This window comes from Artemia franciscana, chromosome 1 (genome assembly GCF_032884065.1).
Source record: "Artemia franciscana chromosome 1, ASM3288406v1, whole genome shotgun sequence".
NCBI classification, from domain to species: Eukaryota; Metazoa; Arthropoda; class Branchiopoda; order Anostraca; family Artemiidae; genus Artemia; species Artemia franciscana.
The window spans coordinates 60,968,289-60,994,451 of NC_088863.1; the positions used below are offsets into that span (position 1 = coordinate 60,968,289).

The 26,163-nt window shown below is 36.1% G+C and overlaps 2 protein-coding genes across 4 annotated transcripts in view; one reads left to right on the forward strand and one right to left on the reverse strand.

Moving 5' to 3' along the window:
• LOC136032307 (threonine aspartase 1-like) overlaps positions 1 to 26,163 on the reverse strand; it is a 185,020-nt gene that overhangs the window by 80,466 nt on the left and 78,391 nt on the right. For 2 of the 3 annotated variants that reach the window (XM_065712596.1, XM_065712614.1), the window contains exon 9: positions 21,890 to 22,020. The exons of the other annotated variant lie outside the window; for it this stretch is intronic. In XM_065712596.1, the coding sequence (XP_065568668.1) occupies positions 21,952 to 22,020 (69 nt within the window). In that variant the 3' untranslated portion in view covers positions 21,890 to 21,951. Of the gene's footprint in view, positions 1 to 21,889; positions 22,021 to 26,163 lie in introns of those variants that run through there. 3 annotated transcript variants of the gene reach the window in all.
• Positions 22,605 to 26,163, forward strand: part of LOC136042835 (threonine aspartase 1-like) — a 40,874-nt gene continuing 37,315 nt past the window's right edge. The window contains exon 1 of the mRNA XM_065727791.1: positions 22,605 to 22,646. Within this exon, the coding sequence (XP_065583863.1) occupies positions 22,605 to 22,646 (42 nt within the window). The remainder of the gene's footprint in view (positions 22,647 to 26,163) is intronic.

The following is a 26,163-nucleotide window of genomic DNA, read 5'->3' on the forward strand; positions in this document are numbered from 1 at the left end:
TAATTGTCATGGGAAAAACAATCTGAGTTCAGATCTATACCTCATTATTCTTATGATTGCCCTTGAGCTTTGTTGATGGTGATTGCTAATCGAACATTCCTGTGTCCCTGTCGTCATTTATATATCCCCCTGTGCCCCCGGGTCGTCCCTGTTGTTGTTTCCCTGTGTCCCGGTCGTCATTTGTGTCCCGGTGTCCCAGTTTGTAATTTCTCTTTGAGTGTCGCGGTCGTAATTTATATTCCCTGTGTCGCGGTGTCCCGGTCGTCATTTTTGTCTCGGTCATTTGTGTTCCTGTGTCCCGGTCTGTAATTTCTCTTTGAGTGTCTGGTTGTCATTAATATTCCCTGTGTCCCGGTCGTCATTGTGTCCCGGTCTGTATATACATTCGTTTTTTGAATTGGTCTTTTTTTTAGGTTTTAGTTTTTTACCATTTTTTAGTTTTTTTTTCTTTTTTTTTAGTTTTGTTTTTCTCCTTTATTTTTCATTTTTTTTCCGTTTTCCTTCTATTTTCTTTTTAGTTTTTTTTTAGCTTTTTAGCTTTTTTAGTTTTTTATTAGTTTTTAGTTTTTTTTTTCTTTTTAGTTTTTTTGTAGTTTTTACCTTTTTTTTCAGTTTTTAATTTTTTTTACTTATGTCCTGGTCATCATTTATACTCCCTGTTTCCCGGTCGTCATTTGTGTCCCGGTGCTTTGTTGATGGTGATTGCTAATCGAACATTCCTTGTGTCCCGGTCGTCATTTATATTCCCTTTGTGCCGGTGTCCCGGTCGTCATTTGTGTCCCGATGTCCCGGTCTGTAATTTCGTCAGTCGAAAACATGACGTCAGCGACACAGAAACATGACGTCACCTGATCAAGATCCACAGACAGACAACTTATTTTTATATAGATAGATATATATATCTATATATATAAAAATAAGTTGTCTGTGTGTGGATCTGTGGATCAGGTGACGTCACCTGAAAAAACTGGATCAGGTGACAAAACTGAAAATGAAAAAACTAAAAAAAGGCAAAAACTACAAAAAAAATAAAAACTAATAAAAAAATAAAAAAGCTAAAAAACTAAAAAAACAAAAAAAAGGCAAAAACTAGGTCTGAGAAACTACAAAAAAAAATAAAAAGAAAAAACTAAAAACTAAAACAGGTAAAAACTACAAAAAAAACTAAAAACTAATAAAAAAATAAAAAAAATAAAAAAGAAAATAAAGAAAAAAAGGAAAAGAACTGAAAAATTAAGGAGAAAAACAAAACTAAAAAAAAACTAAAAAGGTAAAAACTACAAAACAACTAAAAAGAAAACGAAAAAAAAATCTAAAAAACTAAAAAAAAAGATGAAAACCAAAAAGAAAAAGGAGAAAAAACACCAATTCAAAAACGAATGTATATACAGACCGGGACACGCGGACACAGGGAATATAAATGACGACCAGGACACAGGAAGAAAAAGAAAAAAAAACTAAAAAAGTAAAACCAAAAAAAAACTAAAAAGAATATAAATGACGACTGGGACACAGGGACACAACTACAACGGGGATGCCGGGGGGCACAGGGGGATATATAAATGACGACGGGGACACAGGGAATGTTCGATTAGCAGTCACCATCAACAAAGCTCAAGGGCAATCATTAGAATCTTGAGGTATAAATCTGAATACGGATTGTTTTGCCCATTGAGAATTATATGTTGCATGTTCAAGAGTCGGTAAACCTGGCAATCTATTTATATGCACAGACAATGGGATAGCGAAGAATGTTGTATATTCACAAGTTATTCGCAAGTTATATATATATATATATATATATATATATCTATATATATAAAAATAAGTTGTGTGTCTGTCTGTCAGGTGACGTCATGTTTCGTGTCGACTGACGTCATGAAGTTAGTTGTCGTCATTTTTGATATGACGGTGACGTCATTAATGGTATTTAAGACATGCGTTCACGGAAAAATGTTTAATTGTAAAAGACTGAAGAACCTACAATGGCAACAGCCGATGAAGCTGCTCAAAGAGTCTATGCCAAAAACTTGCCTGCTGATAGAGAAAATAAGAAAGAAAGCGTGGATATAACGGGAATATAATGACGACCGGGACACAGGGACACAACTACAACGGGGACGCGGGGGCACAGCGGGATATATAATTGACGACTGAGACACAGGGATTGTTTGAATAGAAATTACACCGACCGGGACACCGGGACACAAATGAGCACCGGACACTGGGACACGGAGAATATAAATGACGACCGGGACACTCAAAGAGAAATTACAAACTGGACACCAGGACACAAATGACGACCGGGACACAGGGATATAAATGCTATTTATATGCACAGACAATGGGACAGCGAAGAATGTTGTATATTCGACGGGGACACAATATAAATAAACGACGGGGACACAGGGAATGTTCGATTAGAAATCACCATCAACAAAGCACCGGGACACAAATTACGACCGGGACACAGGAATATAAATGGCAACGGGACACTCAAAGAGATATTACAGACCGGACCCCGGAACACAAATGACGACGAGACAAAAATGACGACCGGGACACAGGAATATAAAAGACCGCGACACTCAAAGAGAAATTACAGACTGGACACCGGGCCACAAATGACGACCGGGACACAGGGAAACAACTACAACGGGGACGCGAGGGGACACAGGGGGATATATAAATGACGACGGGGGACACAGGGAATGTTTGATTAGCAATCACCATCAACAAAGCTCAAGGGTAATCATTAGAATAATGAGGTATAGATCTGATTACAGATTGTTTTTCCATGGACAATTATATGTTGCATGTTCAAGAGTCGGTAAACCTGGCAATCTATTTATATGCACAGACAATGGGACAGCCAAGAATTTTGTATATTCGCAAGTTTTACATAGTATACAAAGTTTACAAATTCCTCGATGGAAAGTTCCCCCAACATATCCCCCTCTTCTCAACCCCTCCCCCCAACCAAAAAATCCCCCTGAAAAGCTCTGTACACTTCCCAATAACCATTACTATATGTAAGCACCTGTCAAAGTTTGTAACTTGTAGCCCCTCCATGGGGACTGTGGGGGAGTAAGTTGTCCCCAAAGACATAGTTATAAGGTTTTTCGACTACGCTGAATAAAATGCATTCTCAGGATTTTGATCGTTGACTTTGGGAAATAATTAGCGTGGGAGGGGCTAAGTGCCCTCCAATTTTTTTCCACTTAAAAAGGGCACTAGCGTTTTCATTTCCGTTAGAATGATTCCTCTCGGAACATTCTAGGACCACCGGGTCGATACGATCACCCCTGGAAAAAAAACAAAAAAAAAAAAACAACCCAAACAAATAAACACGCATCCGTAATCTGCCTTCTGGCAAAAAATACAAAATTCAACATTTTTGTAGTACTACAATAGGGTTCTCTGATACGCTGAATCTGATGATGTGATTTTCGTTAAGATTCTAGGATTTTTAGGGGGTGTTTCTCCTATTTTCTAAAATTAGGCAAATATTCTCAGGCTCGTAACTTTTTATGGGTAAGACTAAACTTGATGAAACTTATATTTAAAGTCAGCATTAAAATGTGATTCTTTTGATGTAGCTATTGGTATCAAAATTTCATTTTTTAGAGTTTTGGTTACTATTGAGCCGGGTCGCTCCTTACTGCAGTTCGTTACCACGAACTGTTTGATGGAAAAGTTTAGAAGACCATTGGATTAACATAAAATAGCCTTAGTCGTAATAACGACTGCGTTGAAGTACGGCAAAGCAAAATTTAGGACATCGCACTAAATACCTTGCAGAGGCCCCACTCTACACTATTCCTTCAAAAAAAAGGGGTCGCTACAATTTCAGATTATTCAACTATAAACCAATCAATCTCATTTTGTTCTATGTAGTTTGAGTTTTTATAATCACTTTGATTTTGTTTTTGGTTAAAGTCTGAGAACAGAGATTGAGCCTAACAAGCCAAACGATGACGTGGCAAAGAAATAAAGAAATGACAATACTGCAGTGAGCCTAAAGAAGCGTAAATCTCTCAAGGTAGAAAGACTTTGATCGGTATACAATTTATTGTCAGAAATACTGAGCTTAAAAGAGTACAGTGTTTCAACAGAAAACAGCTTTCCAAGTCCAAAACATAAATATTCAACAGTGAAATACAAACTGACCGTGTAAAATATTCTTCGTGTGAATTGAATGGCACATAATCGATTCATTTGCTTTTTCGATATCCATAGGACTATTAAATCTAATCTAAGCTACATGGTTACTTTGGTCACCCTGTCACATTTTTTTTTGCTCGCTTTCACTCTCCCGACACTTCACTGCCTGCTGGGTAAGAAGATCCTGAACATAGCTTGCTGCAGTCAAGATGCAGTTCTAACGACGTATAATTAGCTTTTGACAATTTTTCAAAAAATTCTACTTATATATCTAAAGATTCACAAAATGAGTTTTTGCATATATGTGTGGGAATAGTTCTGGAAAAAATTGTTGAGGAAGTCATTGAAGATAATGAAAGGCTTTTCGCTTTAATTGTCGATGAAGCTGGAGACATTAGTATAAAGGAACAAATATCTATTTGGATCAGACATACAAACAAAACAAAGGTGTTTGAATGGTTTTTATGATTTTTTTTAGCCTTTTGAGCTAACTGCAAAACGTCTTTGCTAAACATATTAAGTTGTTTTTTGAAGGGAATGGCTTGAATAAAAAATAAATGTATTGACCAGGCTTACATTCATGGTACATCTATAATGAGAAGGCATCGTAACAGGTTAATATAATCCAAAAACTTTATACTGTTCAAACCCTTTTAGAATCACGACAAACCCTAAGGCGTGTCTGTTGTTGTAGTGATTTCGAAACAAATTGCTTAGTTGCAAAAATTAAAGGCTTTGATATCCACACTTTTTGATGCTTCGACTACTTACGAGATGCCAAGCTACAAAATTCATTAAGGACTTTAGGCAGGCAGATTGAGTATCCTCAAATCCTTCTCAAACTTGCGTTGATCTTGCAATGAAGTCACGGAAATCTAGTGCTATAACTATCCCCTAAAGATTTGTCCGGATATAGCCTATAGGTGAGTTTCGAAATTCAAATTTTGTCGTTTTATTTTATACTCCTTAACATAATAGTAGGGAAAATAACTTCCTTTTCAGAGTGTATTATGCAGCTCGAAAGGATAGGGTTTTTCTCGAAAACTTTTTACGCGATATCTTGACCTGAAAAAAAGAAAATATTAAAATCTACATAAGTTTTCGCTAGTACTTTTCATATGAATAGATAAGTTTATATAATAAAACACCTAATGACATCTAAGTTTATATATGACATCTAACATGCAACAGCATAGTAACATTCAATAGAAATCTGATGAAAAGTCTGAGTACACCTAAACATACAGTACAAAGAAACACATTATACACATTTTACGTAAAAAGCACGCTTAAAAAACACACAAAGAAATTGTGTGTCTATCATTTTAAAACGACTAAACCCATGTGTTTATACATTTTAAGCATAGGTTTTATCTTTTTTATCGTAAGTGAAAAAAACACTATAACAGCTCTCCTGAGTTTGCTAGCAAGAATCGGGTCAAGTTTACTGTGATGGTCATTCTCCATATACAACTACTATTTTTATAAGCGAGCAATAATTGTGTATTTATTTTTTTTTCTTGAAAATGGCTTAATATTTTTTGGGAAAATTTGTATCTTCAGATATTCTGGCCTAAACGATCTAGATATGTCAGAATTTCGAGAAAATTCGTTGAGCTTTAATTTTGGAAAAAAAATTTTCATGACATGGACTGCAAACGTGGCTTTGCCACAGCGGTGATTGAACTTGTAAACTTCTGATCAAGAAGCCCACTATCATCCACCGTACTGTGACAAAGTATTTAATAATTTGATTTTTCCACAAAACTTTGTATATACTTCGGATAAAGAATTGTAAGGGAAGTAAGGAGAATTGTAAGGAGAAGTTTACGGTAAATTGCTTACAAAGACAAAACTGGTAAAAGCAAAAATATTGGTATATATTTTAACAAGGGATTAAAACATTTCGGAGCAATTAACGAATAAACGATAAAATAATTCGGAGCAAGCAAACGAGACAAAAACAAGTAATACAAGTTGAAGTAATAATAGTAAGTAGTAATTTGAAGACACGTGGCTTTGCCACAGCAGGGATTGAACCTATAAACCTCTGATCAAGAGGCCCACTATCACCCACCGTACTGTGACAAAGTATTTGATAATTTGATTTTTCCACAAAGCTGTGTATATACTTCGGATAAAGAATTGTAAGGGCCTGTCTGACCAATTCAAGAGGATAAGGTAAAGGGTATTGAAAAAAGTCTTAAGTAATGATCAATGGGAATGAAGATGGAGTCGGTACACTTGCGACAGTTAAAGTCGCAGCGGATCAAAAACAAAAGGGAAGAACAAAGAAATATCCAATTTCAAGACAATCGGCAGCAAGAAGTAAAACAATCAAAATAAAAGTGAAGATCAAAGAAATATGCGGTAACAACACATGCGAGAACAAGGAGTAGAACGAATTAGAAATAAAAATGAAGAACAAAGAAATACACAGCCAAAAGATATGCCACAGTGATAATTAACAGATATGCGGTTAGCAGACAAGTGGCAGAAAGAATTACAAGTGACAGCGAGAAAGTGAGTGTTACTGGCCGCAAAAACGATCTGAATAGGTCAGGACTTTAAGGAAGAATTCGTATTTTTCTAGGGGGGTTGTAACGGACTTGTGGCAACATCAAGACATCAAGAAGAGGTTCAGATCTGCGGTTGGAAGACAAGCGATAATGGAAATTCATATATATGTATATATATATATATCTATATATATAAAAATAAGTTGTCTGTCTGTCTGTGGATCAAGTGTCGTCATGTTTCTGTGTCGGCTGACGTCATGAAGTTAGTTGTCGTCATTTTTTCTATGACGGTGACGTCATTAAAGATATTTAAGACATATATGTTCACGTAGAAATCTATTAATGTTTAAGTTTAAAATGACTGATGAACTTACAATGGAAAAAGCCGATGAAGATGCTCAAAGAGTCTATGCCAAAAAACTTGCTGCTGATAGAGAAAGTCAGAAAAGAAAGCGTGCCGAGGAATCAAAACAACAGCAAGGAAACAGGCTTGAGGCTAAAGAACGCAAAACCGCGCAGTTAGATGAAGATCCACCTGGACAGCGAGAGTCAAAACATATCAAAACTGAAAATGATAGCGATGATGATTGGGTTTGGGATTTTGACTTGGATAAGGTCATCAATGCCTACCAGATTTTAGTTAAAAAAACAAAGGTGCGGCGATATGTATTTCATAGTGAAGCTGAAAAATAAAGAAGAAAAAGAAAACTGAAAAAAGAAAAAATGTAAAAAACTAAAAAATACTAAAAAGAAAAAACACTCAAAGAGAAATTACAGACCGGGACACAAATGACGACCGGGACACAGGGAATATAAATGACGACCAGGACACAGGTATTTAAGAATATCGTTCAAAGACAAATTTTTAATTGTAAGAAGACCGTTGAAAGAGAAATTTCTAATTGTAAAATGACTGAAGAACCTACAATGGCAACGGTACCACCATCGAAGTAGATAACCAGTGGGTTGTTCCATATTCCCCATTAGTGCGAAACGTCAACCCCAAGTCAAATTCGTGCATTGTTTGGCATCATTTTAACAACTTGCTCTCCATCAGCTCCTACAGAGTTATGGGAAAAATATAAGTCAAAAATGTCCGAAGATATACTCCATCGAAAACAGTTAGAGACGTCAGATATGACTTTTGATTTTACATTAGAAATTTATAACTACACTTTAGTTATTATAGAAGATTTGTGCGTACGTATGGCAAACAAACCTCTTCAGGATTTGGGAATGCCTTCACCTAACCGTATCGCTGCTGTTTCGACATGTGTAGAATTGGATCGTGAAAAAAGTTACAGTACGAATGATCTATTGTCGTATGTACAAAATAACATTTCCAAGTTAACGTCGGAAGAAAAAGACATTTATGATACGATAGACTCAATTTCAGGACGTATACAACTACCTGCTGATTTCTGTAATTTAGTGACGTCCAAAAATGAATTGATTGAAAAAGTATTTCCGAATATTCTAAACAATTATAAAAATAATAAATGGCTAAGTGAAAGAGCGATTCTTGCACCCAAAAATATAGACGTCAACGAAAACAAACAATATTGTTTTACCAAGATTCGAGACCAGGCAGTCGTTTACAAGTCAGTCGACACAGTTTTGGAATCAAATGAAGCGGTTAATTATCCATCTGAATTTTTAAATTCCGTGGATCTTTCAGGGTTTCCACCACACGTGCTACAACTAAAAATAGGCGTACCAATAATACTTTTAAGAAATATCAACCCACCAAAGCTTTGCAATGGCACGCGACTTGCCGTAAAAGAAAAAACAATGGAAAACTTAATAGAGGCCACAATGTTGACAGGGCCTTTTGAGGGTGAGGCTGTTCTTATTCCTCGCATTCCCAGGATTCCAACGGATCTGCCTTTTTAATTAAAAAGATTGCAATTCCCAATTCGATTAGCATTTGCAATCACCATTAACAAAGCTCAAGGTCTATCATTAGAAAAATGTGGTATAGATCTTAATACTGATTGTTTTTCCCATGGACAAATGTGCGTTGCATGTTCAAGGGTCGGTAAACATGACAATCTATTTATATGCAGCGACAATTTGACAGCGAAAAATGTTGTATATTCGCAAGTTTTACGCAGTTAATTTGTATTGTATCTATCTATCTATCTATCTATATAAAAACGAGTTGTGTGTATGCATGTTTGTTTGTAAAAAGAGCGTTTGCATATGACGTCATTATTAGTACATACGGCTTTGTATATGCACAGACAATGGGAAAGCCAAGAATGTTGTATATTCGCAATTTTTACGTAGTTTAACTCCTGCAGACGAAATGAATGCTTGCCTGAAAAATTCTAATTTATGGGCACACGTAAAAATATTAAAATTAACTACAAATATGCGTGTCCGATTGCAAAACGATGACTCTGGTCAAACATTTTCAGATCAAAGCCAAAAATGTTGTATATTCGCAATTTTTACGTAGTTTGAAACACATATATAAATCTATCTATATTCACAGGTGGGACACAGGGACACAACTACAATGGCGCGTAACTAATATGGCGCGTAACGACTTACGCGCGCGGGGGGGCTTGGGGGGGGGGGGGCGCGAAGCGTCCCACCAACTAGGTGTTGGGGTGGCGCGAAGCGCCACCCCAACAGCTAGTATATATATAAAAGGAAAAAAACTAAAAAAAACTAAAAAGCTAGAATACTAAAAAAAACTAATAAAAGTTAAAAAACTAAAAAACCAAAAAAGAAAAAAAAGGTTTTCATCTTTTTTTTTAGTTTTTTAGATTTTTTTTTCTGTTTTCTTTTTAGTTGTTTTGTAGTTTTTACCTTTTTAGTTTTTTTTTTAGTTTTGTTTTTCTCCTTAATTTTTCAGTTCTTTTCCTTTTTTTCTTTATTTTCTTTTTTATTTTTTTTTTATTTTTTTATTAGTTTTTAGTTTTTTCCTTTTTAGTTTTTTTTGTAGTTTTTACTTTGTTTTAGTTTTTTAGTTTTTTCTTTTTATTTTTTTTGTAGTTTCTCGAACCTAGAACCGTGAACATAACGCGTTACCAACTCAGCTACTCGGGTTTGAATACATTCGTATTTGAATTGGTTGATGAAATAGTTTTATTATTGGTTTTTACCTTTTTTTTTAGCTTTTTTCTTTTTTCTTTTTAGTTTTTTCTTTTTCAGTTTTTAGTTATTTTAGTTTTTTTTTATTAGTTTTTAGTTTTTCTTTCGTTTTAGTTTTTTTTCGTTTTTACCTTTTTTTAGTTTTTTTTTAGGTTTTAGTTTTGTAGTTTTTAAGTTTTTTATTTTTTTTTTTCTTTTTTGGTTTTTTAGTTTTTTAACTTTTATTAGTTTTTTTTAGTATTCTAGCTTTTTAGTTTTTTTTAGTTTTTTTCCTTTTATATATATACTAGCTGTTGGGGTGGCGCTTCGCGCCACCCCAACACCTAGTTGGTGGGACGCTTCGCGCCCCCCCCCCCCAAGCCCCCCCGCGCGCGTAAGTCGTTACGCGCCATATTAGTTACGCGCCATTGTAGTTGTGTCCCTGTGTCCCACCTGTGAATATAGATAGATTTATATATGTGTTTCAAACTACGTAAAAATTGCGAATATACAACATTTTTGGCTTTGATCTGAAAATGTTTGACCAGAGTCATCGTTTTGCAATCGGACACGCATATTTGTAGTTAATTTTGATGTTTTTACGTGTGCCCATAAATTAGAATTTTTCAGGCAAGCATTCATTTCGTCTGCAGGAGTTAAACTACGTAAAAATTGCGAATATACAACATTCTTGGCTTTCCCATTGTCTGTGCATATACAAAGCCGTATGTACTAATAATGACGTCATATGCAAACGCTCTTTTTACAAACAAACATGCATACACACAGCTCTTTTTTATATAGATAGATAGATAGATAGATACAATACAAATTAACTGCGTAAAACTTGCGAATATACAACATTTTTTGCTGTCAAATTGTCGCTGCATATAAATAGATTGTCATGTTTACCGACCCTTGAACATGCAACGCACATTTGTCCATGGGAAAAACAATCAGTATTAAGATCTATACCACATTTTTCTAATGATAGACCTTGAGCTTTGTTAATGGTGATTGCAAATGCTAATCGAATTGGGAATTGCAATCTTTTTAATTAAAAAGGCAGATCCGTTGGAATCCTGGGAATGCGAGGAATAAGAACAGCCTCACCCTCAAAAGGCCCTGTCAACATTGTGGCCTCTATTAAGTTTTCCATTGTTTTTTCTTTTACGGCAAGTCGCGTGCCATTGCAAAGCTTTGGTGGGTTGATATTTCTTAAAAGTATTATTGGTACGCCTATTTTTAGTTGTAGCACGTGTGGTGGAAACCCTGAAAGATCCACGGAATTTAAAAATTCAGATGGATAATTAACCGCTTCATTTGATTCCAAAACTGTGTCGACTGACTTGTAAACGACTGCCTGGTCTCGAATCTTGGTAAAACAATATTGTTTGTTTTCGTTGACGTCTATATTTTTGGGTGCAAGAATCGCTCTTTCACTTAGCCATTTATTATTTTTATAATTGTTTAGAATATTCGGAAATACTTTTTCAATCAATTCATTTTTGGACGTCACTAAATTACAGAAATCAGCAGGTAGTTGTATACGTCCTGAAATTGAGTCTATCGTATCATAAATGTCTTTTTCTTCCGACGTTAACTTGGAAATGTTATTTTGTACATACGACAATAGATCATTCGTACTGTAACTTTTTTCACGATCCAATTCTACACATGTCGAAACAGCAGCGATACGGTTAGGTGAAGGCATTCCCAAATCCTGAAGAGGTTTGTTTGCCATACGTACGCACAAATCTTCTATAATAACTAAAGTGTAGTTATAAATTTCTAATGTAAAATCAAAAGTCATATCTGACGTCTCTAACTGTTTTTGATGGAGTATATCTTCGGACATTTTTGACTTATATTTTTCCCATAACTCTGTAGGAGCTGATGGAGAGCAAGTTGTTAAAATGATGCCAAACAATGCACGAATTTGACTTGGGGTTGACGTTTCGCACTAATGGGGAATATGGAACAACCCACTGGTTATCTACTTCGATGGTGGTGCCGTTGCCATTGTAGGTTCTTCAGTCATTTTACAATTAGAAATTTCTCTTTCAGCGGTCTTCTTACAATTAAAAATTTGTCTTTGAACGATATTCTTAAATACCTGTGTCCTGGTCGTCATTTATATTCCCTGTGTCCCGGTCGTCATTTGTGTCCCGGTCTGTAATTTCTCTTTGAGTGTTTTTTCTTTTTAGTATTTTTTAGTTTTTTACATTTTTTCTTTTTTCAGTTTTCTTTTTCTTCTTTATTTTTCAGCTTCACTATGAAATACATATCGCCGCACCTTTGTTTTTTTAACTAAAATCTGGTAGGCATTGATGACCTTATCCAAGTCAAAATCCCAAACCCAATCATCATCGCTATCATTTTCAGTTTTGATATGTTTTGACTCTCGCTGTCCAGGTGGATCTTCATCTAACTGCGCGGTTTTGCGTTCTTTAGCCTCAAGCCTGTTTCCTTGCTGTTCTTTTGATTCCTCGGCACGCTTTCTTTTCTGACTTTCTCTATCAGCAGCAAGTTTTTTGGCATAGACTCTTTGAGCATCTTCATCGGCTTTTTCCATTGTAAGTTCATCAGTCATTTTAAACTTAAACATTAATAGATTTCTACGTGAACATATATGTCTTAAATATCTTTAATGACGTCACCGTCATAGAAAAAATGACGACAACTAACTTCATGACGTCAGCCGACACAGAAACATGACGACACTTGATCCACAGACAGACAGACAACTTATTTTTATATATATAGATATATATATATATACATATATATGAATTTCCATTATCGCTTGTCTTCCAACCGCAGATCTGAACCTCTTCTTGATGTCTTGATGTTGCCACAAGTCCGTTACAACCCCCCTAGAAAAATACGAATTCTTCCTTAAAGTCCTGACCTATTCAGATCGTTTTTGCGGCCAGTAACACTCACTTTCTCGCTGTCACTTGTAATTCTTTCTGCCACTTGTCTGCTAACCGCATATCTGTTAATCATCACTGTGGCATATCTTTTGGCTGTGTATTTCTTTGTTCTTCATTTTTATTTCTAATTCGTTCTACTCCTTGTTCTCGCATGTGTTGTTACCGCATATTTCTTTGATCTTCACTTTTATTTTGATTGTTTTACTTCTTGCTGCCGATTGTCTTGAAATTGGATATTTCTTTGTTCTTCCCTTTTGTTTTTGATCCGCTGCGACTTTAACTGTCGCAAGTGTACCGACTCCATCTTCATTCCCATTGATCATTACTTAAGACTTTTTTCAATACCCTTTACCTTATCCTCTTGAATTGGTCAGACAGGCCCTTACAATTCTTTATCCGAAGTATATACACAGCTTTGTGGAAAAATCAAATTATCAAATATTTTGTCACAGTACGGTGGGTGATAGTGGGCCTCTTGATCAGAGGTTTATAGGTTCAATCCCTGCTGTGGCAAAGCCACGTGTCTTCAAATTACTACTTACTATTATTACTTCAACTTGTATTACTTGTTTTTGTCTCGTTTGCTTGCTCCGAATTGTTTTATCGTTTATTCGTTAATTGCTCCGAATTGTTTTAATCCCTTGTTAAAATATATACCAATATTTTTGCTTTTACCAGTTTTGGCTTTGTAAGCAATTTACCGTAAACTTCTCCTTACAATTCTCCTTACTTCCCTTACAATTCTTTATCCGAAGTATATACAAAGTTTTGTGGAAAAATCAAATTATTAAATACTTTGTCACAGTACGGTGGATGATAGTGGGCTTCTTGATCAGAAGTTTACAAGTTCAATCACCGCTGTGGCAAAGCAACGTTTGCAGTCCATGTCATGAAAATTTTTTTTCCAAAATTAAAGCTCAACGAATTTTCTCGAAATTCTGACATATCTAGATCGTTTAGGCCAGAATATCTGAAGATACAAATTTTCCCAAAAAATATTAAGCCATTTTCAAGAAAAAAAAATAAATACACAATTATTGCTCGCTTATAAAAATAGTAGTTGTATATGGAGAATGACCATCACAGTAAACTTGACCCGATTCTTGCTAGCAAACTCAGGAGAGCTGTTATAGTGTTTTTTTCACTTACGATAAAAAAGATAAAACCTATGCTTAAAATGTATAAACACATGGGTTTAGTCGTTTTAAAATGATAGACACACAATTTCTTTTGTGTGTTTTTTAAGCGTGCTTTTTACGTAAAATGTGTATAATGTGTTTCTTTGTACTGTATGTTTATGCAAGTTCAGAGGCAATTTCAAAGCGGAATGAGCAGTTCTTCCACCAGGCAGCAATGTTGCGGCTATTCCGGACGACGCAATTGCCAACGCTATATCATTTTTAGATCGAATTGATGCCAGAATCAGTTTTATCACAAACGTTTTACCAGTACCTCCTGGCGCATCCAAAAAGAAAATTTCTCCAACGTTGTTATCGACACAATGCATTATCGTATCATAAATGTCTTTTTGTTCCGACGTTAACTTGGAAATGTTATTTTGTACATACGACAATAGATCACTCGTACTGTAACTTTGTTCACGATCCAATTCTACACATGTCGAAACAGCAGCGATACGGTTAGGTGAAGGCATTCCCAAACCCTGAAGAGGTTTGTTTGCCATACTTATGCAAATATCTTCTATAACAACTAAAGTGTAGTTATAAATTTCTGGTGTAAAATCAAAAGTCATGTCTGACGTCTCTAACTGTTTTCGATGAAGTATATCTTCGGACATTTTTGACTTATATTTTTCCCATAAATCTGTAGGAGCTGATGGAGAGCAAGTTGTTAAAATGATGCCAAACAATGCACGAATTTGACTTGGGGTTGACGTTTCGCACGCGTCATTGATGCAGTTATCCCAGTGTTGGTCATTCTCCAATAAATTCAGAGCTTGGCATGCACTACGGTAAGTGTCATGTATAGTACCATTTACAGTCCTCAAATACTCAAAGGATGTCGGACCGGGTACATTCACCAAAAGCAGGCGTAGAAAGAAGCATTCATGTTGATTGGGGTGAACGGTGTAGAGTCTTCCTATCGTGGTATCTTTGAAGATGGTAGGTTGGCCGTCGACTGACTTACCCTGTTTTCGACGTTCAAATACTTTATTTTTAGTATTCCACGTGTAATACGAAGGCACTTCAGTATACAGCAGTTTTTTCGCAAAAGAATCATTTTTGCAAAGCGAAAAAAAAGCTGTTAATGTTGTATCCGGTGGATTCAGGACTCTTTGTTGCACGTTGGTTTCCGTGAAATAAACACGTTGACCATTCTGTAAATGTACCGCTAAGTGAACAACAGCTGGACTACGTTCATGTATCGGAAATGAAAGAATTCGCCAAACAGCTTCATTACTGCTTATGTATCTTCCAGCCTGATATTCTACGATTTCATCGAAATCTTTGATTTCGGACTGCAAGCCAAAAACTGCCATGTCACTGCCTTTGTTGACGTATTTACATATATATTTTATTGCCTTTACGGAGTTACAGTATTCAACGTTTATATGTGCATTAAATGTTTTAGATAATAAAGAGGAATATGGAACAACCTACTGGTTATCTACTTCGATGGTGGTACCGTTACGCTTCTTTATTATTGCTGTTTTACCGCCATCTTCAGTAGATCTTCTTCTATATTGTGGGTAACCATCATTGCCAGTAATTGTTTTGGGTACTAAAAGTCGAGGATATTGCTTTGTGCACCTTCCTTTGGCCATGCATGGTGAATTTTCGGTCAGTGCACCGCAAGGTCCATGTATCATATTTTTTACAATAATATCATGTAACCCCTTATCGACATTTTTATCAGGTATTTCAGCGGAAATCACATCATCAATTTCGTTTGAAGTAATTTTTTCATGTAGCCAGATTAGTATATGTGCGTGTGGCAAACCTCGTTTTTGCCATTCCACTGAGTACATCCAGCATCGCACTGACCCAAACACTTCATGTTTTACAAGGTAGTTTATCAGTGATTTCAACTTTTGCCGGAAGACACGTGCCGTAATGTCATGCCTATGAACCGCCGATTGTCCTTGAAGTAAAAGCTGCAGTATCTCGTCCCAAGATTGATTACATGTAAATGTAATAAATAAATCTGGACGACCATAGAGACGAACATACGCAATAGCATCTTGAGCATATTCATGCATATGACGGGGACTGCCAGCATATGACGAAGGTAAAATTGTTAATCTTCCAACGTTTGTGGTATTACCGTCATTTATAACTGCATCTCGCAAATGAATGTATTGTTCAGAGCGGAGCTTGGTCTGATTCAGGCGGATATATAGCAAACGTTCTGATTCAATTTTAGCATACATATCCACGACAAATTGGTGAAACAATTCACGGCATTTTAAAATATAATTTTCTTCATCCTGCCGAATCATTAGTCTATAGGAATAATAATGCATTGCACTGCATTTCTTATTCATTTCTTTGTTAGTGGCTGGATTCATCAATTTAATATTAAAGTGATAGCCGTCGGCTCCATCCCAAAAAATGATAGGATATTGTAGGGCATCGTAGCATCGATGAGTTTCAGCAATTCTTAACAACTGAGCGTTTCGCTTATGTAGAATAATATCTCGAGGTAAAAACTGATCACCGACCATAACGATTGCCACTTCGTCGATAGTCGGAGCATTGTATCTACGCACATGTTGGCCAGGAGGCGTTTTGTCAGCGGAAATAACAATTTTATGAGTATCAGTAGGCATCAAATCGATGGCTGTTTTGAACAGACGCACTAAATTATTATTTTCGTGGAAAAGATGTTGCAATTGGGAAACGATTGTCCTTTCAACGTTGGGAGAAATTTTGCAACGTGCATTCAATTCAGAATTTCTATCACTGATGAAGTACAATTGTAAAAATTTATGATTCTCGCCTAAGAATGGTAGAAGGGACCATGCTTTATGATAAATTTGCCCTTTTACTTTGAAAGTAGACATAAATTGATCTGGATTTTCGATTTGGGCTCCAAACGACGTCATTTGGAAACATGAGTTGTATTGTCTGATTTTTGACAAAAAACGCTTAGATTCTGACGTAGTTCCAGTAAGGAAAGTCTTCAATGGCTCTGGTGGTGCAGCCAATAGAGGAAGTTTAACTTTTCCTGAGGCGCAACACATTCCCATTGTTTCACCATTGAATTTCAAGGCCTTGCAATAGGGACAAATTTTAGACATTGTCCCGATTTGAACACATCTACTCAAGCTATAATTATCGACTGGGTTGTACCTGAATGCCAGGCGATAACTTTCAGATTGCTCTGATTCCTCGGCACGCTTTCTTTTCTTACTTTCTCTATCAGCAGCAAGCCTGATTTCTTGCTGTTCTTGTAATTCCTCGGCACGCTTTCTTTTCTTACTTTCTCTATCAGCAGCAAGCCTGATTTCTTGCTGTTCTTGTAATTCCTCGGCACGCTTTTTTTTCTTACTTTCTCTATCAGCAGCAAGCCTGATTTCTTGCTGTTCTTGTAATTTCTCGGCCCGCCTTCTTTTTTCACATTCTCTTTTAGCAGCAAGTCTGCTTCTGCGTTGCTCTGGTAGTTCCTCGGCATGCTTTCTTTTTTCACTTTCTCTTTTAGCAGCAAGTCTGCTTTCGCGTTGCTCTGGTAGTTCCTCGGCAAGCTTTCTTTTCTGACTTTCTCTATCAGCAGCAAGTTTTCTGGTATAGACTCTTTGAGCATCTTCATCAGTCATTATAAACTTAAGCATTAATAGAATTCTACGCGAAAATACGTCTTATATAACTTGAATGACGTCACGCCTTCAAAGCAAAAATGATGGCAGCTAATTTCATGACGTCAGCCGAAACATGACGGCGAACATATTTCTTATATAACTTGAATGACGTCACCTTCAAAGCAAAAATGACGGCAACTAATTTCATGACGTCAGCCGAAACATGACGTCACCTGATCCATCCACAGACAGACAGACAACTTATTTTTATATATATAGATAGATATATATATATATATATATATATATATATATATATATATATATATATATATATATATATATATATATATATATATATATATATATATATATATATATATATATATATATATATATTTAACTACGTAAAACATGCAAATATACAACATTCTTTGCCATCCCATTGTCCGTCCATATAAATAGATTGTCAGGTTTACCAACTCTTGAACATGCAACATAATAATTGTCCATGGGAAGACGATCCGTATTCAGATCTATACCGCATTTTTCAACAACTTGGTGTTGGGGTGGCGCGAAGCGCCTCCCCAACAGCTAGTATGTATATACAAATATATATATATATATACATATATATATATATATATATATATATATATATATATATATATATATATATATATATATATATATATATATATATATATATATATATATATATATATATATATACTAACTGTTGGGGCGGCGCTTCGCGCCCCCCCCCCCCCACGCGCGTAAGTCGTTACGTGCCATATTAGTCACGCGCCATTGTAGTTGTGTCCCTGTGTCCCACCTGTGAATAGAGGTAGATCTATATATATAAAAATAAGTTGTATGTGTGTGTGTGGGTCTGTCTGTAGGCTGACGTCATGTTTGTGGGTCGACTGACGTCATGTTTTCAACTGACGAAATTACAGACCGGGACATCGGGACACAAATGACGACTGGGACACCGGCACATAGGGAATATAAATGACGACACTCAAAGAGAAAGTGACCGGGACAAAAGGAATGTTCGATTAGCAATCACCATCAACAAAGAACCGGGACACAAATGACGACCGGGACCCAGGGAGTAAAATGACGACCAGGACATAAGTAAAAAAAAAAACTAAAAAACTAATAAAAAAGGTAAAAACTACAAAAAACTAAAAGGAAAAAAAAACTAAAAACTAATGAAAAAAACTAAAAAAGCTAAAAAACTAAAAAAAAACTAAAAAAGAAAAAAATTAAAAAGGAAAAAAATGAAAAATAAAGGCGAAAAACAAAACTAAAAAAACGAATGTATATACAGACCGGGACACCGGGATACAAATGACGACCGGGACAAAGGGAATATAAATGACGACCGGAACACAGGGACACAACTACAACGGGGACGCTGGGGGGCACAGGCGGGATATATTATTGACGACTGAGACACAGGGATTGTTTGAATAGAAATTACAGACCGGGACACCGGGACACAAATGACGACCGGGACACTGGGACACAGGGAATATAAATGACGACCGGGACAATCAAAGAGAAATTACAAACTGGGACACCAGGACACAAATGACGACCGGGACACAGCGAATATAAATGCTATTTATATGCACAGACAATGGGACAGCGAAGAATGTTGTATATTCGACGGGGACACAATATAAATAACGACGAGGACACAGGGAATGTTCGATTAGAAATCACCATCAACAAAGCACCGGGACACAAATTACGACCGGGACACAGGGAATATAAATGGCAAACGGGACACTCAAAGAGATATTACAGACCGGGACCCCGGAACACAAATGACGACCGAGACAAAAATGACGACCGGGACACAGGGAATATAAATGACGACCGCGACACTCAAAGAGAAATTACAGACTGGGACACCGGGCCACAAATGACGACCGGGAAACAGGGAAACAACTACAACGGGGACGCGAGGGGACACAGGGGGATATATAAATGACGACGGGGACACAGGGAATGTTTGATTAGCAATCACCATCAACAAAGCTCAAGGGTAATCATTAGAATAATGAGGTATAGATCTGAATACAGATTGTTTTTCCCATGGACAATTATATGTTGCATGTTCAAGAGTCGGTAAACCTGGCAATCTATTTATATGCACAGACAATGGGACAGCCAAGAATTTTGTATATTCGCAAGTTTTACATAGTATACAAAGTTTACAAATTCCTCGATGGAAAGTTCCCCCAACATATCCCCCTCTTCTCAACCCCTCCCCCCAACCAAAAAATCCCCCTGAAAACGTCTGTACACTTCCCAATAACCATTACTATATGTAAGCACCTGTCAAAGTTTGTAACTTGTAGCCCCTCCCATGGGGACTGTGGGGGAGCAAGTTGTCCCCAAAGACATAGTTATAAGGTTTTTCGACTACGCTGAATAAAATGGCATTCTCAGGACTTTGATCCGTTGACTTTGGGAAAATAATTAGCGTGGGAGGGGGCCTAACTGCCCTCCAATTTTTTTTACACTTAAAAAGGGCACTAGAGCTTTTCATTTCCGTTAGAATGATTCCTCTCGGAACATTCTAGGACCACTGGGTCGATACGATCACCCCTGGAAAAAAAAACAAAAAAAAAAAAACCCAAACAAATAAACACGCATCCGTAATCTGCCTTCTGGCAAAAAATACAAAATTCAACATTTTTGTAGTACCTACAATAGGGTTCTCTGATACGCTGAATCTGATGATGTGATTTTCGTTAAGATTCTAGGATTTTTAGGGGGCGTTTCCTCCTATTCTCTAAAATAAGGCAAATATTCTCAGGCTCGTAACTTTTTATGGGTAAGACTAAACTTGATGAAACTTATATATTTAAAGTCAGCATTAAAATGTGATTCTTTTGATGTAGCTATTGGTATCAAAATTTCATTTTTTAGAGTTTTGGTTACTATTGAGCCGGGTCGCTCCTTACTGCAGTTCGTTACCACGAACTGTTTGATGGAAAAGTTTAGAAGACCATTGGATTAACATAAAATAGCCTTAGTCGTAATAACGACTGCGTTGAAGTACGGCAAAGCAAAATTTAGGACATCGCACTAAATACCTTGCAGAGGCCCCCACTCTACACTATTCCTTCAAAAAAAGGGGTCGCTACAATTTCAGATTATTCAACTATAAACCAATCAATCTCATTTTGTTCTATGTAGTTTTGAGTTTTTATAATCACTTTGATTTTGTTTTTGGTTAAAGTCTGAGAACAGAGATTGAGCCTAAACAAGCCAAACGATGACGTGGCAAAGAAATAAAGAAATGACAATACTGCAGTGAGCCTAAAGAAGCGTAAATCTTCTCAAGGTAGAAAGACTTTGATCGGTATACAATTTATTGTCAGAAATACTGAGCTTAAAAGAGTACAGTGTTTCAACAGAAAACAGCTTTCCAAGTCCAAAACAATAATATTCAACAGTGAAATACAAACTGACCGTGTAAAATATTCTTCGTGTGAATTGAATGGCACATTAATCGATTCATTTGCTTTTTCGATATCCATAGGACTATTAAATCTAATCTAAGCTACATGGTTACTTTGGTCACCCTGTCACATTTTTTTTTTGCTCGCTTTCACTCTCCCGACACTTCACTGCCTGCTGGGTAAGAAGATCCTGAACATAGCTTGCTGCATCCAAGATGCAGTTCTAACGACGTATAATAAGTTTTTGACAATTTTCCAAAAATTCTACTTATATATCTAAAGATTCACAAAATGAGTTTTTGCATATATGTGTGGGAATAGTTCTGGAAAAAATTGTTGAGGAAGTCATTGAAGATAATGAAAGGCTTTTCGCTTTAATTGTCGATGAAGCTGGAGACATTAGTATAAAGGAACAAATATCTATTTGGATCAGACATACAAACAAAACAAAGGTGTTTGAATGGTTTTTATGATTTTTTTTAGCCTTTTGAGCTAACTGCAAAAGCTCTTTGCTAAACATATTAAGTTTGTTTTTGAAGGGAATGGCTTGAATAAAAAATAAATGTATTGACCAGGCTTACATTCATGGTACATCTATAATGAGAAGGCATCGTAACAGGTTAATATAATCCAAAAACTTTATACTGTTCAAACCCTTTTAGAATCACGACAAACCCTAAGGCGTGTCTGTTGTTGTAGTGATTTCGAAACAAAATTGCTTAGTTGCAAAAAATAAACTGGCTTTGATATCCACACTTTTTGATGCTTCGACTACTTACGAGATGCCAAGCTACAAAATTCATTAAGGACTTTAGGCAGGCAGATTGAGTATCCTCAAATCCTTCTCAAACTTGCGTTGATCTTGCAATGAAGTCACGGAAATCTAGTGCTATAACTTATCCCCTAAAGATTTGTCCGGATATAGCCTATAGGTGAGTTTCGAAATTCAAATTTTGTCGTTTTATTTTATACTCCTTAACATAATAGTAGGGAAAATAACTTCCTTTTCAGAGTGTATTATGCAGCTCGAAAAGGATAGGGTTTTTCTCGAAAACATTTTTACGCGATATCTTGACCTGAAAAAAAGAAAATATTAAAATCTACATAAGTTTTCGCTAGTACTTTTCATATGAATAGATAAGTTTATATAATAAAACATCTAAATGACATCTAAGTTTATATATGACATCTAACATGCAACAGCATAGTAACATTCAATAGAAATCTGATGAAAAGTCTGAGTACACCTAAACATACAGTACAAAGAAACACATTATACACATTTTACGTAAAAAGCACGCTTAAAAAACACACAAAAGAAATTGTGTGTCTATCATTTTAAAACGACTAAACCCATGTGTTTATACATTTTAAGCATAGGTTTTATCTTTTTTATCGTAAGTGAAAAAAACACTATAACAGCTCTCCTGAGTTTGCTAGCAAGAATCGGGTCAAGTTTACTGTGATGGTCATTCTCCATATACAACTACTATTTTTATAAGCGAGCAATAATTGTGTATTTATTTTTTTTTCTTGAAAATGGCTTAATATTTTTTGGGAAAATTTGTATCTTCAGATATTCTGGCCTAAACGATCTAGATATGTCGGAATTTCGAGAAAATTTGTTGAGCTTTAATTTTGGAAAAAAAAATTTCATGACATGGACTGCAAACGTGGCTTTGCCACAGCGGTGATTGAACTTGTAAACTTCTGATCAAGAAGCCCACTATCATCCACCGTACTGTGACAAAGTATTTAATAATTTGATTTTTCCACAAAACTTTGTATATACTTCGGATAAAGAATTGTAAGGGAAGTAAGGAGAATTGTAAGGAGAAGTTTACGGTAAATTGCTTACAAAGCCAAAACTGGTAAAAGCAAAAATATTGGTATATATTTTAACAAGGGATTAAAACAATTCGGAGCAATTAACGAATAAACGATAAAACAATTCGGAGCAAGCAAACGAGACAAAAACAAGTAATACAAGTTGAAGTAATAATAGTAAGTAGTAATTTGAAGACACGTGGCTTTGCCACAGCAGGGATTGAACCTATAAACCTCTGATCAAGAGGCCCACTATCACCCACCGTACTGTGACAAAATATTTGATAATTTGATTTTTCCACAAAGCTGTGTATATACTTCGGATAAAGAATTGTAAGGGCCTGTCTGACCAATTCAAGAGGATAAGGTAAAGGGTATTGAAAAAAGTCTTAAGTAATGATCAATGGGAATGAAGATGGAGTCGGTACACTTGCGACAGTTAAAGTCGCAGCGGATCAAAAACAAAAGGGAAGAACAAAGAAATATCCAATTTCAAGACAATCGGCAGCAAGAAGTAAAACAATCAAAATAAAAGTGAAGATCAAAGAAATATGCGGTAACAACACATGCGAGAACAAGGAGTAGAACGAATTAGAAATAAAAATGAAGAACAAAGAAATACACAGCCAAAAGATATGCCACAGTGATAATTAACAGATATGCGGTTAGCAGACAAGTGGCAGAAAGAATTACAAGTGACAGCGAGAAAGTGAGTGTTACTGGCCACAAAAACGATCTGAATAGGTCAGGACTTTAAGGAAGAATTCGTATTTTTCTAGGGGGGTTGTAACGGACTTGTGGCAACATCAAGACATCAAGAAGAGGTTCAGATCTGCGGTTGGAAGACAAGCGATAATGGAAATTCATATATATGTATATATATATATATATCTATATATATAAAAATAAGTTGTCTGTCTGTCTGTGGATCAGGTGTCGTCATGTTTCTGTGTCGGCTGACGTCATGAAGTTAGTTGTCGTCATTTTTTCTATGACGGTGACGTCATTAAAGATATTTAAGACATATATGTTCACGTAGAAATCTATTAATGTTTAAGTTTAAAATGACTGATGAACTTACAATGGAAAAAGCCGATGAAGATGCTCAAAGAGTCTATGCCAAAAAACTTGCTGCTGATAGAGAAAGTCAGAAAAGAAAGCGTGCCGAGGAATCAAAAGAACAGCAAGGAAACAGGCTTGAGGCTAAAGAACGCAAAACCGCGCAGTTAGATGAAGATCCACCTGGACAGCGAGAGTCAAAACATATCAAAACTGAAAATGATAGCGATGATGATTGGGTTTGGGATTTTGACTTGGATAAGGTCATCAATGCCTACCAGATTTTAGTTAAAAAAACAAAGGTTCGGCGATATGTATTTCATAGTGACGCTGAAAAATAAAGAAGAAAAAGAAAACTGAAAAAAGAAAAAATGTAAAAAACTAAAAAATACTAAAAAGAAAAAACACTCAAAGAGAAATTACAGACCGGGACACAAATGACGACCGGGACACAGGGAATATAAATGACGACCAGGACACAGGTATTTAAGAATATCGTTCAAAGACAAATTTTTAATTGTAAGAAGACCGTTGAAAGAGAAATTTCTAATTGTAAAATGACTGAAGAACCTACAATGGCAACGGTACTACCATCGAAGTAGATAACCAGTGGGTTGTTCCATATTCCCCATTAGTGCGAAACGTCAACCCCAAGTCAAATTCGTGCATTGTTTGGCATCATTTTAACAACTTGCTCTCCATCAGCTCCTACAGAGTTATGGGAAAAATATAAGTCAAAAATGTCCGAAGATATACTCCATCGAAAACAGTTAGAGACGTCAGATATGACTTTTGATTTTACATTAGAAATTTATAACTACACTTTAGTTATTATAGAAGATTTGTGCGTACGTATGGCAAACAAACCTCTTCAGGATTTGGGAATGCCTTCACCTAACCGTATCGCTGCTGTTTCGACATGTGTAGAATTGGATCGTGAAAAAAGTTACAGTACGAATGATCTATTGTCGTATGTACAAAATAACATTTCCAAGTTAACGTCGGAAGAAAAAGACATTTATGATACGATAGACTCAATTTCAGGACGTATACAACTACCTGCTGATTTCTGTAATTTAGTGACGTCCAAAAATGAATTGATTGAAAAAGTATTTCCGAATATTCTAAACAATTATAAAAATAATAAATGGCTAAGTGAAAGAGCGATTCTTGCACCCAAAAATATAGACGTCAACGAAAACAAACAATATTGTTTTACCAAGATTCGAGACCAGGCAGTCGTTTACAAGTCAGTCGACACAGTTTTGGAATCAAATGAAGCGGTTAATTATCCATCTGAATTTTTAAATTCCGTGGATCTTTCAGGGTTTCCACCACACGTGCTACAACTAAAAATAGGCGTACCAATAATACTTTTAAGAAATATCAACCCACCAAAGCTTTGCAATGGCACGCGACTTGCCGTAAAAGAAAAAACAATGGAAAACTTAATAGAGGCCACAATGTTGACAGGGCCTTTTGAGGGTGAGGCTGTTCTTATTCCTCGCATTCCCAGGATTCCAACGGATCTGCCTTTTTAATTAAAAAGATTGCAATTCCCAATTCGATTAGCATTTGCAATCACCATTAACAAAGCTCAAGGTCTATCATTAGAAAAATGTGGTATAGATCTTAATACTGATTGTTTTTCCCATGGACAAATGTGCGTTGCATGTTCAAGGGTCGGTAAACATGACAATCTATTTATATGCAGCGACAATTGGACAGCGAAAAATGTTGTATATTCGCAAGTTTTACGCAGTTAATTTGTATTGTATCTATCTATCTATCTATCTATATAAAAACGAGTTGTGTGTATGCATGTTTGTTTGTAAAAAGAGCGTTTGCATATGACGTCATTATTAGTACATACGGCTTTGTATATGCACAGACAATGGGAAAGCCAAGAATGTTGTATATTCGCAATTTTTACGTAGTTTAACTCCTGCAGACGAAATGAATGCTTGCCTGAAAAATTCTAATTTATGGGCACACGTAAAAATATTAAAATTAACTACAAATATGCGTGTCCGATTGCAAAACGATGACTCTGGTCAAACATTTTCAGATCAAAGCCAAAAATGTTGTATATTCGCAATTTTTACGTAGTTTGAAACACATATATAAATCTATCTATATTCACAGGTGGGACACAGGGACACAACTACAATGGCGCGTAACTAATATGGCGCGTAACGACTTACGCGCGCGGGGGGGCTTGGGGGGGGGGCGCGAAGCGTCCCACCAACTAGGTGTTGGGGTGGCGCGAAGCGCCACCCCAACAGCTAGTATATATATAAAAGGAAAAAAACTAAAAAAAACTAAAAAGCTAG